Consider the following 19,109-nt stretch of genomic DNA (forward strand, 5'->3'; position numbering starts at 1 on the left):
CAGCTGCCCTGCATCACACTCTGAGCTGGTCGCCCACTAACCAGAGCCCCGCTGTCTGGGAATGCTAGGAAGGTGAACCAGGGGTGCCCATGTTTGGTTCATTAACAGAAAATCGCCATGGGGAGCTTGTCAGGAAAGCCCTCATGGCCCACGTGACCCTACACCTTCATCTTTCCCTCCCCAGGGTATTTCTGCTAGCATTGCCCCCCTCCCACCCCTCCGAGGGCATCCCCTGCACAGGCCAGTAGATGTCCCTGGCTGTATGCAGCCCGCATCTTCAGAGTTCAGTGACCTCTCGTCCCCTCTCTGCTCCCCAGGACTGGGTCGATGGCAGCCTCTACTTCTCTGATGTGTATTATGCATTGGTGGGTTTGGGCGGTTTTCCCTGCAAGGACAGGAACTCCAGCACTGGGATGGCACCTAGTCATCCTGGTATCTCGTAGAGCACAGAACGATAAACTATGCACCGTGAGCCAAATCCAGCCCACCCTTGAGCTGAGAAAGTTTCAACAATTTTTACACGGTTGAAGAATAAGGCAAAAAAAAAAAAAAAAAAAAAAAAAAAAAAAGGAATCCTATTTCATCACACATGAAATTCACATTTCCGTGTCCTTGAATGAAGTCGTGTGGGAGCACAGTCACGCTTTTGTGAATTATCTATGACTCTGCCCACACTACAGTGGCAGAGTTGAGTAGTGGCTTCAGAGATCCTATGGCCCACAAAGCCTGAGATATTTATTCTCTGTCCCTTTACAGAAAAAGTTTGCTGATGACTCCTGCCTTAGAACTGGGATTCCTAATCATTTGGGAGAGCTTTTCCTTCATTCTTTCAGCAAATACTGAGTGAGCGCTGAATATTATGAGGAAGCATCTCAGTATCCTAGAGAACAGTAGTGAATGAAACAGTCTTTGCTGTCTCGGAGCTTCCATTTTCTGGGCTGGAAACATACAAGCACATATAGATAGATACATTGGGTATATTGTCTGATGATAAGTGCAATGAAGAAAAAGAAAGCAGGTTGAGTATGGGGAGGGAGGAGAGAAGGGGGATACTATTAATAGGCTGGTCAGGAAGACCTCACTGATGAGGTAACTTGACCCAATACCTAGATGAACTGAAGGAGGCAAGTTAAAGAGGCATTTGGGAGAAGAGTAAGTGCAAAGGCCCTGAGGCAGGAGGAACAGCCTTGGCATGTTGGAGAAATTACGAGGGACCATAGTGTTTTGAGCCTGGACTGTATAAGCAGATAGGTGGGCAAAGGTGAGGTGTGGCTATGGCAGGTCACCAGATCCCTTAGGGCCGGGCTCTCTACCTTCCCCAGGGGGCACTTGAAAAAATACAATGCCCAGGCTCCTCTGCAGAGATTCTGATTCAGGAGGTCTGTAGGGCCTCACAGGCTCTGGGAAGCCAGATTTGATCCCTTGAGACTAGAGAAGACAGACCCTCACTCCACTTTCTCCCTGCCCCCTGCTAATTCTTAGCCATTGTTAGGTCTCACAGAACCTTTTCAGTCCAAAGGGCAACATGGATTAGGAGCATTTGCTGCAAGACCTCATACAGTGCTTGGCTTCTAGCAGGGGCTCAATATGTAAATGTTTGCATGTTTAAAAAATGTTTATTTATTTGTTTTGAGAGAGAACGTAAGCAGGGTAGGGGCTGAGAGAGAGGGAGAAAGAAAATTTCAAGCACAAATCGTGAGATCATGACCTGAACCAAAATCAAGAGTTGGACACTTAGCTGACGGAGCCACCCAGGTGCCCCTAAATGTTTGCATTTTTAAAAAGAGACCTACATTTATGCTGATGACTGTCCTCTCCTACTGCAGTTTGTGGGCATGCCATTTCTCCCCACTGCCCCGTCTTTGAAGGCCCATTTATGATCCGGGTTCCCCATCATTTTGTGGGTGGCTGGCGCTCCACCTTTTCCTGCATGAACGGGGTCAAGCTGTTTCCCCTTGTGGTTCCAGGTGGACCCTACTGCTTCTTGCCAGCTGAGCCTCACCTCTTCCTCTGGTCCTCGCTGACCATCATGTGTATGTTGCCTACCATACAGGTGAAGTTATGCACAGGGTCTTAGCCCTCCGCATCTGCGGGCACCAATTTTGTTGGCTAGCTGGCTGGCTGGCTGGTGAATGAGCCAGAAAGGATTTTAGCAAACATTGAAGACAGAGGGCAAATCTTGCATGGGTTCTCCGTGTGGTTGTACTGTCCTAACATCACCAAGCTGAGTCGGTGAGCCCCTGGCATGCTGGTTTATAGCGTGTCTGGCTGTCCTCGCCTGCCGGCACATGGGGCATACTGTGTGTCATGCAGGTTTGTGCCCATTAGCTGGGCCAGAGAGCAGCTTTCCTAATTCATTCTTCTGCCTCTGACTTAGGGCAAAAATACATGTGCTTTCTAGGTGAAAATGGTGATCAGAACGCCCAACAAAACATTGAGAAGCATATTTCAACCATTGAAAATGTACAGGTGTGTGTCAAACAGAAATGGTAGTTTTGTTTGATCCAGTGTTACAACGGTACTTAAAACAGGGGAATAGGGTTGCTGGTGCAGAATCCGTGCCTTCACTAAAGTCTGGCATTCAAGAACTCAGAATCTATCCTCATTCTAAAACATTCTAAAACCAGTGCACCTCTGAAATTTCAAACTTTTATTGGGGAGTTTTGAAAGCTTTGTATGTGTGGTTTTGTGTGGACTTTCTAGGATTTTCCCAAGACTTCCTGAAACTCATTCAGGAATTCAGTGGAGACCCACAGATTGCAGATTGAGAAATTACATTCTAAAAGTGATACTTGGGGTGCCTGGGAGGCTTGGTCGGTTGGGCGTCCGACTTCAGCTCAGGTCATGATCTTGCGGTCCGTGAGTTCGAGCCCTGCATTGGGCTCTGTGCTGACAGCTCGGAGCCTATTTCAGATTCTGTGTCTCCCTCTCTCTCTGCCCCTCCCATGTTCATGTTCTGTCTCTCTCTGTCTCAAGAATAAATAAAAGTTAAAAAAATAAAAAATAAAAGTGATACCTGATTAATATTTAAGAAACCATGTTAGATTAATAGAGACCACAGAAGCATTGAGTTAACATTTTAATTTTTTCTTTCGTGGAGAAGGACACTCATTTTTAATCATACCCTTAAAAATCACTCAATTTTTTCTGCCCTAAATGAAAATTTCTATGTGATCGATTTTCTTGAACAGGGTTTCCTTGCATAGCATGAAATTTGGATACAGACAGTAAAAGAATCGTGAAACCAGTGTGCCTCAGTTTGCATGCAAAGTATTTTTTGCAATAAAAATTAGAATAAATTAAAATATCTTGAAAGCAGTGTAAGGGAATTTGGTGTTAAGCCATTTGTTAGTGATGGCGAATGATTATCTTTTTTTCCTTTTAAGTTTATTTACTTATTGAGAGAGAGAGAGTGAGAGAGTGAGAGTGCTGGGGGAGGGGCAGAGGGGGAGAGAGAGAATCCCAAGCAGGCTCCAGGCTATTAACGCAGAGCCCAACCCTGACTGGATCATGACCTGAGCCAAAATCAGGAGTTGGACGCTCAATCAACTGAGCCACCCAGGTGCCCCATAATTATCTTTTTTAAAAAATACCTTTCTTAATATTGAGTCCTTATATGGTATGTAATTGACTTAATTTAGTTCCATTTAGTCCAAACATCAATAGAATACGGCTACTCGTAATTCTCAGAGATCCTTTTGAGACACTGTAAGGGGGGTCAGATTAACTTAAGCAGGTTGCAAAATTCTAAGAGCAACATTAATTTTTAGCAATGTTTAACTTTTAAACTCCATGCTGTGCAAGGTTCTAGGCTAGTCTACACTGAACACCAGGAACAAGGCTCTGTAATTGTTGGAAATTGCTTGTGTTTTCCCCCCTTGAAATGAGTCTGCAGTAATTCAGGAGCTTTCCCTGCCTGCTGTGTGTGTTTTTTGTCTGAGCTGGGTGCTGAGTCCTTTTTGTTCTTCAAAACAAAGCAGGCGGTGTAGCTGTTGAGAATTTAAAAGGAGGCCAAAAACACTTGACATAAAAACATCTTAAAGATTAATTAGTAATAACACTTCTGAAGATAAAAGTACTAAGCGAGGGATAAGTGTAATAAAGTGAAAACATTCCTTACCTCCTCCATTCCACTAATTTTGGTGGCTGGCTGCATGTGTTTGGTGTTCAGGGAAACCCACCTGTAAACCACCTATTAAAAAGAGGTGTGTAGTGTGGGTGCTGTGACAACATGGAGGGTCTCCTCCTGTCCCCTGGAGCAGGGAGGGAGGTTGAAGAAGCTTTCCCAACAACGGAATGAGGCGTTCTGGCCAAGGAGACCACCACAGGTGGAGCTGCTTTAGGGAGGGTGGAAGCTGCAAGTGGTAGGCGGGGCTTGGGGGGGTGGGCGTGGAGGTCTGATTGGTGAGGAGGGGAGATGGGGTTCATGAAGCTCTGGGGGGTGAACTGGGAAGCGCAGGAGGTTTTTCCAAGTGCAGGGAGCCAGTGGAAGAAGTCTGAGCCACAAGAATAGGTTTGGGCATTAGCCATGATGGCCATTATTATCCCCTCATTAAGGGTGGCAACGATGTGGTCATGAGCATTATTCCTCAGGACAGATCCCAGGGTCCTCACCTGCCACCCAGGGAGGAGTGTTTATGCAGGACCAGTAGGGAAGGGGAGAGCCCTCAGAGCCCTGGTGTCTGTACTTCAAGTAGGGAGAAGATGTCTAGGAGAGGGGGCAGCCTTATGTGCTCTGAGGTAGTCTAAGGATGATGGAAGGATTGAGAAATGTCTCTGAGACATTTTAAACCCACTCAAGAAAAGGTTAAAAAGAAACCGAATAAACTAGTAACCATGGAATGATTTGAAAAGGCTGTCAAAGGTGTTATCTATCCTGAAGGCATCTTAAGTTATAGATAATTAATTTCCCCCCTCCTGAGGTTCCACAGCCAGAGAGGGACTGCTTCCTGGCATATTCTGACAAGCAGAATCCTAAAGCCAAGATGAGACGATGTGTTTATTTGAGATACGTAGTGGAGAACAGGATCCATGGGGTTTGGCAACTGCTGGTTGGTCCACAATGCTGGGTGTCCAAGCTGACCACTGACCCAGATGTTCCTGGGCCTTCTGGGTGGGGGCCACCTCATGGTAGTGGGGGGGTGGGGCAGATGGTGTGGGGGGCAAAGAATTCAGCAAAGGTTTGGAAATCTTTTCCCTCCTTTGCTAGAAAACAAGGTAGGAAGGAACATAGATGCATGGAAAAATAAACAATTATGTCACCATTTGAACAATATTTTGGCATCTTCGGACCGTCTTTTTATTCTACGTGGTTCTTAGTAGTGGAAGTCATACTGCATATGTATTTTCTCATCTGAAATGGTCATAATTGCATTACCATGTTACAATGTATTTTCATAGTTATATTTTTAATTGAGATATAATTGACATGTAACAGTATTATTTAGTAACAGCAATATATAATGTGTTAGTACATATTACATAATATGTATTTTTATATATATATACTATATATAAATATACTATATACACTATATATATACTATATATAAATACACATAATACATAATATGTATTATGTAACTCTGGTTACCATCCATTACATCACATACTTACACTGTGTGTATGATGAGAACTTTGAAGATTCACTCTTAGCAACTTTCACTTATGCAATGTTATATTATTAACTGTAGTCACCATGCTCTAAATGACATCCCCAGGACTTTTTTATTTTGACTACCTTCACCCATTTCACCAATACCTACATGTTCACCTCTGGCAACCAGTAATGTATTCTCTGTATTTATCAACTTTGGTTTCTTGTTTTGTTCTAACATTCCACGTATAAGTGAGATCATGCAGTGTTTGTCTTTGACTTATTTCACTTAGCATAATGCCCTCAAAGTCCATCCATGTTACCTCAAGTGACAGGATTTCCTTTTTTTTGTTTGTTTGTTTCTTTTTATGGCTGAATAATATTCCACGCATCCAATGATGGACACTTGAGTTGTATCTGTGTCCTGGCTATTGTCAGTAATGTTGCAGTGAACCTGAGAATGCGTATCTCTTCCAGTTAGCGTTTTTGTTTCCTTGAGATAAATACCCAGAAATGGAGTTGCTAGATCACATGGTATTTCTATTTTTAATTTTTTTGAGGAACCTCTTACTGTTTTCCGTAGTGGCTGCACCAGTTTACATTCCCACCAACAGTACATGATGGTTCCCTTTTCTCCACATGCTTGTCGACACTTGTTATTTTTTTCTCTGTTTGATAAAAGTCACAGTGATATTTAATGGCTTTGCGATTTCATTGAATGGCTGTATCATAATTTATATAACAGTTCCCCCATTCTAGGATATTTTGATTTTTCCCTCACCCCTTTTTAGTATAAATAAAGCCATGATTTATGAAGGCAACTTTCCTGTGTATAAATGTGTATCCTGAGGATAATACTCAAAAGTAAGATCACATGGTCCAAAGGTAAAAAACATTATTTTTTTTAATGAATAAGGAATGTAGTATGGACTTACTTTAATTTCTCCCATTTCTTGCATTTTTGCCACTTTTAGTTATTTATCACTGTCTTATGTATTAGTTGCTTCCTCCTTTCGGAGGGGAATGTGCTTTTATGGAATCAGCAAAATGTGATTTTGGGAAGTTAAGTCCTATTCTGTAAATATTTGTTAAACCCTACTACGTACCGGAGGATGACCATAAGAAGGTGCCTCAGAGTAGGTACCAACCTTAATGCCTTTCCCAGCTCACAGAATCACCATTCCCGGGATGGGGAGGGTCTTTGTCTTTGCTCTCTCTCTTTCCCCAGCATGTAAGAGCACCTGGACCTGAGGAGGTGTTCACCATTTGGGGAGTGACTACATAAGAGCCAAACAGAAATGCGTAGGGGCACCTGGGTGGCTCAGTCGGTTAAGCATCCGACTTCAGCTCAGGTCATGATCTCACGGTCCGTGAGTTCGAGCCCCACGTCAGGCTCTGTGCTGACAGCTCAGAGCCTGGAGCCTGTTTCAGATTCTGTGTCTCCCTCTGTCTCTGACCCTTCCCCGTTCATGCTCTGTCTCTCTCTGTCTCAAAAATAAAATAAAAATATAAAACAAACAAGCAGGAATGTGTACACAATATTAGAACCACTCATTCATGCAGAAGGTTTCCTTATGAAGTAATCCTCTGTTCTGTGACGTCACATGGGCGCTCGTGGTCTGGTAGTATGTTTCAAAGTCAGCCATGGCAGGTTGTCAGTGTTGCAGCTGGGGCTGATTTGTGCACATTTACTGGGCACCAGCTGTGTACACATGATGACCCACCCTCCGGGTGTCTATAATCAAGGAGGCAGGCCAGCCGACTGGAAACTGGAATATGAGAGAGACATGGTAAGTGCTGAGAGATGATGGACTTCCAGGTGAGGTTAAGCCATGGCTTTGGCCCATTATTTAACTTCTCTGGGTTTTGGTTTCATAGAGATTTAAAGAAAGAGGTTGCACCGAGCCCTGGGATCTCTTTCAGGCCTGCAGTTCTTTGATTCTCCTGCCTGGCTTTTCCTCAAACAAAGGTTGAGGACATACTGTTTATCCAAACACAAGCATAGTTGAACTCCAGACCCCACAAGAGGTATTCCAGAATTAAAGAGAGGCATAGGATCCTTTTTCACTTACGTTTTAGTAGGACTTAATCCTTTAAAAGTGTGCATTTTGTTGTCTTCGTGAGCTGTAATTCAGATTTCTTAGTGTACTTGAAAATACTCGTTAAATATTAAAACTCTATTCGTTGGAATCCTTGAATGTCATGAAGTTAAATATTGACCTATTTTCTTCTTCTTTCCCTTACAGCTGTTTGGGGCAACTTCGTTAACATGAGGTAACTCTTTTTAATAACTTGGATGCTGTTGGTGGGGTTTCGTAGATGCATTTCAGTCATTACATGTCATGGGTTAATTGCAGAATATTTACAAAGCGAAACTGAGTCTTTCTGCTATCCGCACACCTGAGCTTTGTCTTTCTCCTTACGTTCTCGAGGAATACATCTGATTTTGCTACTTACCCATTTTTACCGGTTGGCTCCCTTGCATTGCCCACCTCAGGGTCCCTTCCCTCCTTTGGTACGCAGTAAGGGGCTGACCCTAGCTTTTACACGGCTGAAATGTAAGGTGTGTTTCAGGGTGGCTCAAGCAGGCACACAGGGGGCGCGCTTTTCCAAAGCCTTTTGAAAAAGAGGCTGTCTTAGGGAAACCACGGCTGGCCCCTGGCCCTGGGAGCAGACCGTGAAGGCTGAGGTCATCTGTTTACCTCAGGATTAGGCCCAGGGAGGCTTCCGACTGAGTGTGCATTATTTGTTCTTCATGATAAATGCGGGAGGGGCACTCAGAAGAGTAAAATCTTTGTGTTTATGTTCTAAAAAATAATAATAATAACAGGCGTTCATCATAAAAACAAATTTGGCACTGCTAGTACAGTTTTACGTTTGAAGCAAAATTTGCTCCACTCTCTACTTCTTGCTGGTGAAAATAAAAGAGCCACAGCCACGGTGGCCGTGCTCGTGGTGAGTTTGGAAGTTGAATGTCCCTGCAGGAGGCCACTAGGGCAAAGGGTTGCTGTGTCCCCACCAGGCTTTTCATATTGAGTAGACTTTGCAAGGCCGGTGGGGCCGTGTTGATCTGATTGCCACCGCTAGGTCATGAGTGTCTCCTGACAAGGGCTTCTTTCTGTGTGTGACTAGGAGGGGTGCTCAGATCCCATTTAAAGGAACTCTGTTTTTTCGCTTGGAAAAGCTCCATTTTGCATTAAAGCCCCAGGAAAACCCAGCCAAGAGACTTGGACTCCTATAGACACGCTTCCTGCCTCTAATTTATAATCCCATGTTGGGTGTAACATGCAAGTGAGATTATTTTAGTTGAATAGAAATAACCCTTCTGCGGTAGAGGTGAGGGGGTGAGATGAACTTGAGGTTTCCTCTCCTCCGCTGTCTTCTGTTCCTCTGGTGTAACTCCCTTCTGGAGGGAACTGGAGCCCGGGACCGATGTTTGGGAAGGGGAGCGGTGAGGTGGTCTGCAGGCGTTGGTGTGTGTTGTACTTTGTTCACAAATAAATCTTGAGGTCGCCAAGCCTTTCAGTGGATCTCAGTTTTGTAGCTTTCTACTCAACAGGTCTATGCAGGAAAACGGTGAACTCAAAATCGAGAGCAAGATTGAAGAGGTTAGTTCCTTTCCCATAATTTGTTTCTGGTTTTTTCGTTATGTTTGTCAATTTCAGCTCCTTCGCTGGTGCTGCTGTCTTTAGTGTGGCAGCTTGCTGCTATTACGCGATCTGGAAAACATCTCCAAAATTTACCCTTATTTAGAGGAGCCTTTCTGTCTCTTATGCTCTGGATGCATCCCTGTGTTAGCGTTTGTCTGTTTTATCAAGGTGTGATGTACTGAATTCCTACTCAGAGGCAAAATGGGTTTAAAAGTTTGTTACGACTTCTCAAGTGAACTTTGAGAATTTCTTAGAGAGGGGGAGGTGAGTACCAGGGATGGAGGCAAGTGCCAGAGCAGATGTTGAAAGGAAAACCAGCCCAACTCAGATGCTGGGCCTCTGGAAACACAGAGGGTGCCCACATGCACAGATGGGGGAAGTCACACACCCACCTCCAAGAAAGCTAGAAGGTGGTGGATTTATACACCTTCTGTTTGAAAATAATCGCTTATGCTTTTAGTCAAATAATTGCAGATATAGGTATGCTAGTGTGACGTGGGCTATGGGAGGGGATGGAGAGTCCCTCATTTTGGTTCGAAGCCAAATGTCACAGTCCTGGAGAAGCCCTTGGATTGAGCTCCCTGTGTTAAAACACAGCATTGTGGGTCGGCTCACAGCCTGCCATTCATTCATGTGCTGAGCAGATGACATGGCGATTATGTGCAGAAACAAGAGGTTAAGCTTTTAGGGGAGGGCAACATTCAGGGGATTCTTTAGTTCCTAAAAAGAACGGGTGGTGGTGATCTGTCTGTTTTTTGTGAGCCTCAACCACTTTGCTCATTAGTAAGGAAAGTAAAAAGTTAATTTTCTGAGAGAGACTTAAGTGTCTCTGGAGTAAGAGTTCCAACATACAGTTTATCATCTCAATTCTTAACGTGTGATTCAAGTGATCTAACTTAATTTCAAACTGGAAGTGGACAGTAGAAGAAATTAAAATCTGATTTGTGTTACATCATGTCTGTGTGGAACATCAAAGAGGGATGGTGGAGAACTCTCTTTTCTTCAAAAGTAATTTTGGTTATTTTTGTTTTAGATTGTTGAACCACTAAGAGAGAAAATCAGAGATTTGGAGAAAAGGTATGTGCACATTTTTATGGAAAATCCTTCTATTTACTGACTTTAGAAGGTCAGCATCTGGTATAAGCTCATCCCACCTCTGTCATTATTTTTTTAACCATGTAATTCTATAATATGAGAGGTGTTAGGTGCTTTCAACATAAGAACTTTTTTCTGTGAGAAGGTAGATGTTTACTGTCAAATTTGATGCAGTGTTTTTAAAGCTTTATCTTCCTTTATTTTGCTTTTTACAAACTATTTCTGATGAAAGCTATGGGTTCTCTCTAGGAAAAAAAACTTATTTATTTCAATAAAGTTAATTGTTTCAGGAGTCTTCCTGAAGCTCAACCACACAGATCCTACACTAAAAGTCCTTCCTCTGTTATCCGTCAGTTTGATTTCTACAAACTCTCATATCTAAACAAATAACCACATAAATGTTTTGGTTTTTGTTTTTAATCCTGATTTGAATATAATGCTCAAATATTCCAAACATTAGAAGAAGATAGGATCTAGGTGTGTTGAAATCTTCCTTTTCTGAACCCCGTGAATTTCTCAGTTCCTGAAAATTCGTGACATACAAGTTGAGGCTAGGCCTTACCTTCTTTTAAGTTATGCAAGGCAATCAGATGGTTTCTAGCATATACTGATTAATCTGAGGGAATTCCAAAAGAAGAAAAAAAAAAACAAAACAAAACTGGAGGGTCTGAAATCCAGTACTATATGTAAGTACTATAAGAAATTAGGGGTCACTTGTTTGCTTGTCACCATACCTCAGGAAGGTTCCAGAATTGAGTCCAGGTGAAGTGGCTGGGAGGGAAGAATTGTATAATATGGTGGGAACTTACTTGAATCAGATTCCAGAGCAAGTTGCTCCTCACCATTTGTCTTGGTGTTTTCCCCAACTCTCCTCCTGCTGTGTGTAGTTCTGTTGTGCCCACATTCCCCCTCTCTCCAAAACATTGGAGCTCGGGGCACTGGAACTTTTCCCTTGAGTTTATCTGGAAAACTGTGCATCCAGCATAACAGTTGGGTTTTTAGAGGTTTAAAACAGAAAAATGAAAACCCTCATTAAAGTTGACGTTATTTTTTTTTCCTTACCTTGGCATGGGTTTGGATGATGTGTATCAGTATTGTATGAGCCTTTATCAAGCCCAGATTCATAAAAGAAATGGAGAGCAATTTTTTCTTTGATTTCGGTGTCTGCGATAAATGATCGCGGAGAAATAAGGGTGAAGAATCATCAAACTAAATATGTTCATTCATTTTCTTCTTTGTCCTCAATTGATAGTTTATATGCAGTCATACAAACTATTAATTTCAACTCTTGCTCTACTAAAAGTTGTTATTTTTTAGCAGATTGAGTTAGTAATATAAAGTTGTGATTTGTTCTTTAAATTTTTCTTGCTGTGATTTGGGCTGAAATTATGCTGCTGGTAACATTTCACTGGATGGGAGCCAGAAATTCCACCTTTAATAAGACTGGTAGAATTTGAGAGATTTTAGTTGAAACTTAAAAAAAAAAATTGCTTATGGTAAGAAATAACCAACCAGGTTTTATGTTGGCAAAAAAAAAAAAAAAAAAAAAAAAGGCCTGCCAGTGATTATTTTCTTTAGAGAGTAATATTCATTTATGAAAAGTGAATCAGTTGTATAACCCTTCCCTAAAGCAATGGCTTACACACGAGATCTCTTGAAATAGGAGAATTTTATGATTCCTTTTGATACTTTTGTGACAATATTTGTGCTTTTTAAATAGGAAAGAGAAGCACAAGTATGAATGTAATGTTGAAGAAACTACCAGTAACTCATTCTTGTCAAGCTGTGAGAGCTCCCTTTAGGATGGGTGTAGAGGTTAAGCATTTGCCTCTTGGGGCTGCTTTACTAGTTATTCATCCTCAACTGGTTCTGTTCTCCAGTTTGGTGATCAAGTCAGGCGACGGATGAGCCCGAGTTATTGTGTGTGTTAGAAAGTCAAGTATGGACAAGACTTTGTGGTAGAAATCGATGGAGCTCTGTCAGGTTTTATTTTTCTTGACTGATTTATGTGCTAAGAATGATCAAACACCCATCTTGACGTGAGCAAGATAAGAATGTAACTGGACTACATTGTGTTGATGTGCTTGTCACCTGGGGGCAAAGTGGCCCCCAAGATATTTAAGGATATTTTTGAAAGGTAAAGATTATATTCATACAAGGAAAGAAATGGGGACAGTGCCCTTCGAGAAGCCTGAGTAAGTGGGTTGTGTGAGTTTTTTCTCTTCTTTACAACACCCCCTCCCACTTCTTAAGAGTTTGATTGCCTGCCATTTGTTTAATTTCATCTCCATATCTTTATATTTTCTGTGAATAGATAGCAAGTCATGATGAGAACTTAAATTCTAGGTAAAAACACTTCTTACTATTGCTACTTTAATGAACAGTAAGGGTAGAGTCTGGAATGGCATAGAATAATTACTAAAGGATTAATTTTGGGGGGTAAGAAAAGTTCCATTATTCAATTCGTGCTACATTCTGCCTCCCTTGCTTACTTGTCTCTCTCATACTCAGAAATGCCGACTACAGGCTTCATGTGGGCAGGGCCTTGATCCTCTATGTTGTTTGCTTCTGTATCCTCAGCGTGTGGCACAAAATAGGTGCTCATTAAAAAGTTCCCAAATGAATGTATGGATGAGCCAGTATGCTACTACATAGGGTTTTAACCTACTTCATGCCTTTAAAGAAGCCTATGCCTCTTCCTTGCCCACTCTGTTCAGTGCTTGGCAAGTGCAGCAGGGGAGGGCTGAATGATGTGCTGAAGGAGTGGCCCAGCTAGCACCACATCAGAACCAGCTCACACTGTCACCACAGAGTTACCACGCAGTCACCTCAAGCGGTGACCTCAGAGTTCCCAAGCAGTCACCTCACGCAGTCACAGGTTACCATGTGGTCACCCCCGGAGTCACTGCCTCAGAGTTCCCACACGGTCACCTCATGCTGTCACAGAGTTACCATGGGGTCACCTCACACAGTCACCTGAGAGTTGCCATGCAGTCACCTCACACGACTACCTCAGCGTTGCCGCTCAGTCCCCTCATGCAGTCCCATAACTCTGTCGTCTGTGGCTGCAGGGAGGCAAACAGTGTGAAGTGCGGACTGAGGAGGACCCCGAAGGAGCTTTCCGCCTGCTCTTGCTTCTGGCTTTGTGTGCCTGGCTTCTAAAAGGAAGAAATGAGGGTTGTGAGAGTTTTTCCAACACTTTAATCACTTGATCATACATATGCAGTCTGAAACTTGGTTGCTACATGTTGAAGAAAAACAGCAAGAAGCCCAGCCAATGTCTTCTTTTTTTTTTTTTTTTAAGTTTTAGCACACACTGTTTGAAGTAGGTTTATCAGTCTGTACTTCACATGTGACCTTGTGTCAGGCAGTTAATGTTTTTGCTTCAGTTTTATTTCTTTTAAGTATATTTCCTGTAAGAAAACTGTTTGCTGTTTTCTTCCCAGTACAAGTGGGCCACAGTGGGCAGGTAGGCAGAGGGTCGGCCTGGAAGGAGAGAGACATTGCAGATGCACCACGTGGCTGGTTGCAGAATTTGGGACTGAGGCTGAACGGTGGATGTGGGGCGCTCAGAGAAGAGAGGGGACATCGGGCCCATGTGAGGGGTGCACGCAGGCAGTGCTGTCGTTTGCTTGGCCCCCCTCCAGCTCACTGATGGAGGAAGTACTCGGAATGACAAGAAGTGTCACTTTGCAAACAAGACATCTGTCAGGCTCCCTGAAGGCTGCCAGTGTTCTAGCAGGCGGAGCTTGCCCTGTTCCACGGCCGCTGTGAGAACATTCACTCGGCCCTCACCATGGCGGCCTGTGGTAAAGACAGTCCGTGCCAGGGCAGCCCTCTCGGGGAGGTGCTGTGGTTACCATTGACGGAGCAGAAGGCCCTGATGTGCACAGAGCTTTTGGGGGTCTTGCTCTGGGTCACAGAACTAGTAAGGGAGAAGCCCAAGATTGTCACCAGTTCCCTCAGATGCTCCCACCTGCCTGTGTCTGGTTTTGTAGTCTGCAAGGGGAGCTTGACCTTTTGAGAATCTGGAAGCTCTTAATAGGGGAATTCATCTGCATTGTAAGAGAAAGCCCTCCTGCCCCAAGCTCCAATTTAAGCATGTTTCCACTCTTCCAAGAGATGAGAAACACTTGCTTCAAGGTCTTCTGTCTAATGACCTGTCATATTCTGTTCAGTTCAGCGACCATTAAGGAAATGCATTCTGTATCCCAGCTGGGGATGTGGAGGGCATGAGACAGTGCCCCTGGCACCTCTCCAGTTAAAATAATGACTGCAAAGTTGATTTCTCTGAACTTACTTAAAGCACTTTTGTTCCTAACTGAACCACTTCAAGAATGGATGTTTCAAATCTGCATTTATCAACTCTCGGTTGATGTTTTATCTGCCACTTGCGTTGCCCTGCCCCGAAACATCAGTGTGGGTTGGGGACCATGGAACCTTTACCAGGGGCAAGAGGCATTGGAAGGGTAAAGTGACACTTAAGATGGGTTCAGAGCGGACTGTGGGAGACAGAAAGTGCTGATGCCCAGTCATCTTGTCCGGGGGCACTGGTGTAGAAACAGATGATCCAATTGTGAAATCGGCCAGAATAAGGGAACAGGCTTCGTTTTTTCATTTCTTACCCTTGCAAGGCACAATCTCCTGCTTTGGATCTGTGACTTCACGAGGCTGCTTTCTTCCTTCCAGACCCCCAGACAGCATTGTGAGGACGCTGCCACCTCCCATGTTTTGTGTTTAGCTCTGGCTCCTCACAGCCTGTGCAGTGACAAATGTTCCCTTCTCAAGCACGGACTCGCAATCTTCAGCTTGATTCAGCCCAAGGAGTGGGTTGCATATTTCTTGAATTTGAACGAGCCGGGAGTTGCTTGGTTCCTGTAGCCTCTTTGGAATGGCTAGAAGGGCTGACAGTGATAATTCCACAATCTAGCCTTTGTTTTGTTGGGACTAGAGAAAATCTTCACAGGAGATGTTTGACTTTTCTAATCTCTTCACATTCTACAGCTTCACCCAGAAATACCCGCCAGTAAAATTTTTATCTGAAAAGGACCGTAAAAGAATTTTGGTAAGTTTGCACATCTGATTAATATTTGTAATATCCAGACACTTGCTTTTTTTGTTGTTGTTGTTAATGTTTATTCATTTATTTTGAGAGAGAGAGGGAGACAGAGAAGGGGGGAGGGGCAGGGAGAGAGGGAGAGAGAGAATCCCGAGTAGGCTTCATGCTGTCGGCGCAGAGTCTGACACTGACACGGGGCTCAATCCCATGAACCGTGAGATCATGATCTGAGTTGAGATCAAGAGTTGGATGCTTAACTGACTGAGCCACCCAGGCACCCCAAGAAACTTGGTTTTTTTTAAATTTGTTTTTTTAACGTTTATTTATTTTTGAGACAGAGAGAGACAGAGCATGAATGGGGGAGGGTCAGAGAGAGAGGGAGACACAGAATCTGAAACGGTCTCCAGTCTCTGAGCAGTCAGCACAGAGCCCGACACGGGGCTCGAACTCACGGACAGTGAGATTGTGACCTGAGCCAAAGTTGGATGCTTAACCAACTGAGCCACCCAGGTGCCCCAAAACTTGCTTTTTTAAAAAGAGGTATAATTCACATACCGTAGGTCATCCATACCAAATATGATGTATAGTGTGTTCACAAAGTCACAACAGCATCATATTGTATTTCTAGAATGTTTTTATCACTTCAGAAAGAAGCCCTACCCCCTTTGCCGGCCATCCTCCTCCCAGCTCCTGGCAAGCACTGAAACTACTTTCTGTCTCTATAGATTTGCTTGTTTTGGACGTTTCCTGTGAATGAAATGATAGACTATGTGGTCTTTAGTATCTGACTTCTTAGAGTAATGTTTCTAAGGTTCAGCCATGCTGCAGCACAAATCAGTGCTTCATTTCTTTCTGTGGCTGGATAACATTCCATATTATGGGTGTACCACATTTTGTTTATCCATTTATCAATTGATGGACAGTTGGGGTTGTTTCTACTTTAGGCCATTGTGAATAAAGCTGCTGTGAACCAAAGGTGTGTTTAACTTTTTGTGAAGACCTAGCTTTTTTCCTTTTTCTTGGGTATATACCTAGCGCCATTGGCTGACGAGACTGATCGTCTCCCATTGAATTGTCTTGGTACCCTTGTCAAAAACCAACTGACCATAGTGAAAATATTTATTTCCGGACTCTTAGTTCCGTTCCATTGATCCTGTCTGTCCTTAGGCCAGTATTACTGTCTTCGTTACTGTATGTTTATACGAAGTTTTGAAATTGGGAAGTGTGAATCCCCCCCACTTTGTCTTCTTTTTTAAGGTAGTTTTGCCTACTCTGGATCCCTTACAGGCCTGGTGAATTTTAGAATTAACTCATCAGTTTCTTCAAAGAAACCACCTGAGATTTTGATACAGACCGCATCGAATCTATAGATGAATTTGGGTATTATTGCTATCTTAACAATATTGTCTTCCGGATCCTTGAGAACGGTGGGGAGGGGAGGCTTTCTATTTATTCACATCATTAATTTCTTTTAGCATTCTTTTGTTTATAGTTTTCACAGTATAAGTTTCACACTTCTTATGTTAAATTTATTCTGAATGAAGTGTTTTATACTTTCTGATGTTGGCATAAATGGAATTGTTTTTTCCATTTTTCTATTTTGTATTTATTGCAAGTAAATAGAACTACAGTAGATTTTTGACTTTTCTCATATCCTGCAAATTGCTGAAACCATTGGATTCTAATAGTTTCAGGTTCCTGAGGACTTTTCAATATATTGTATAAGATCCTACCGTCTGCAGTTATAGGTGGTTTAACTTCTGCCTTATCAGTATGAATACTTTTTGTTTCACTTCCTTGCCTAATTGTCTTGGCCAGAATCCTTAATACAGTGTTGAATAGAAGTGGGAAGAGCAGACATCCTTGTCTTATTCCTCATCTTAGGGGAAAGTTTTGTCTTTCACCATTAAATATGGTGTTAGCTGAGGGCTTGTCATAGATGTCTTTTATCAAGTTGACCAGATTCCCTTCTGCCCCTAGTTTGTTCATTTTGCAATTGATCTTGCATATCTGGATAAATCTCAATTGGTTAATGTAGGATCCTTTTTTTTTATTCGATCTGAAGAGAAACCAGAGTATTGATCCTTTTTTTTTTTAATGTTTAACATTTATTTATTATTTTTGAGAGACTGAGAGAGACAGAGCATGAGTTGGGAAGGGGCAGAGAGAGAGGGAAACACAGAATCCGAAGCAGGCTCCAGGCTCCGAGCTGTCAGCACAAGAGCCTGATGCGGGTCTCGAGCTCACGAATGGTGAGATCATGACCTGAGCTGAAGTCGGTCACTTAACTGACTAAGCAACCCAGGTGCCCCTGTATGATCCTTTTTATATATTGGTAGATTTCATTTGCTAGCATTTTGTTGAGGATTTTTATGCCTGTATTTGTAACACATTTTGGTCTGTAATTTTCCTTTTTTTATGATGTCTTTAGCTGGTTTTGGTACTAGGGTAATACTGACCTCATAGGATAGGTAGAGAAATGTTCCCTCCTCTTCTGTTTTTTGAGATGCTTTTGTGAATATTTGGTATTAATTCTCATTGAAGCGTTTGGTGAATTTCACCACAGAAGTTATCTGGGCTTTTTTGTTGTTAATTTTTTTTTTTTTTAACATTTTTAATTCAATCTCTTTCTATAGACCTGTTCAGATTTTCCATTTTTTCTTGAGTTAGTTGTGGTTGTTTGTATCTCTTTAGAAATTACATTGCTTTAGCTGCCTACCCTAAGTGCTGTTTCTTTGTTTCACCGATTTCAAAATACTTTCTAATTTTCCTTGTAACTTTTTCTTTGATCCATTAGTTATCTAGGAGTGTGCTGTTTAAATTCTGTGTACTTGTGCATTTCTCAGATTTCTTTGTTTTTGAGATCTAATTTCACTCCATTAGAGTCAGAGAACTTACTTTGTATGATTCAAATCCTTTCCTTTTAAATTTATTGAGGCTTGTGTTATGGCCTAGAATATGGTCTGTCCTGGAGAATATTTCATGTACTCTTTTTTCTTTTTAAGATTTTATTTTTAAGTAATCTCTACACCCAACGTGGGGGCTCAAACTCACAATCCAGAGATCAAGAGTTACATGCTTTGCCCACTGAGCCAGCCCAGCGTCCCTCATATACTCTTAAAAGGACTGTTGTTGTTGTTGTTGAGTGTTCTACGGATAAAGATATCTGTTAGGTCTAGGTCTAGCAGGTTTTCAGTGTTTTTCAAGTCTTTTTATTTCCTTGCTAATCTTCTGCGTAGTTCTGTTTATTATTGGGAGTGAGGTGTTGATGCCTCCAATTATTGTTGTTAAAATCTCTATTTCTTCCTTTAATTCTTTCAACTTTTGCTTTGTATATTCTGAGTCTTTGTTGTTAGGTACGTAAGTGTTTATAATTATTACATTCACTTGATGGATTTTATCATTATAGAATGCCCCTCTGTATCTCTTAACATTTTTTGTTTTAAAGTTTATTTTGTCTGATACCATCAAAGCCACTCCAACTTTCTTATTATTTTTCTATGCTGTGTTTTGTATCTTTTTACATTCAACACATTGTATCTTTGGGTCTTCAGTGTATTCCCTTAAGACTTCATATAGTTGGATCCTGTTTTGTTTTGTTTTTCTCCCATTTGACAATCTCTGCCTTTTGGGTGTTTGCTGAATCCATTCACACTTAATGTTATTACTGACATGGTTGGAGTTACAACACATTTTCCTTTGTGTTTCT

The 19,109-nt window shown here is 42.2% G+C and overlaps 1 protein-coding gene across 2 annotated transcripts in view; it reads left to right on the forward strand.

Moving 5' to 3' along the window:
* UXS1 (UDP-glucuronate decarboxylase 1) overlaps nt 1-19,109 on the forward strand; it is a 95,767-nt gene that overhangs the window by 21,484 nt on the left and 55,174 nt on the right. Inside the window, exons 2-5 of one of the 2 annotated variants that reach the window (XM_019428482.2) lie at nt 7,843-7,870; nt 9,141-9,204; nt 10,280-10,323; nt 15,346-15,406. In XM_019428482.2, the coding sequence (XP_019284027.1) occupies nt 7,843-7,870; nt 9,141-9,204; nt 10,280-10,323; nt 15,346-15,406 (197 nt within the window). The remainder of the gene's footprint in view (nt 1-7,842; nt 7,871-9,140; nt 9,205-10,279; nt 10,324-15,345; nt 15,407-19,109) is intronic. The other variant, XM_019428483.2, reaches the window with a different exon arrangement.

Source organism: Panthera pardus, unplaced genomic scaffold, assembly GCF_024362965.1.
Source record: "Panthera pardus isolate Hobbes unplaced genomic scaffold, ASM2436296v1 HiC_scaffold_25, whole genome shotgun sequence".
Classification (NCBI taxonomy): Eukaryota; Metazoa; Chordata; class Mammalia; order Carnivora; family Felidae; genus Panthera; species Panthera pardus.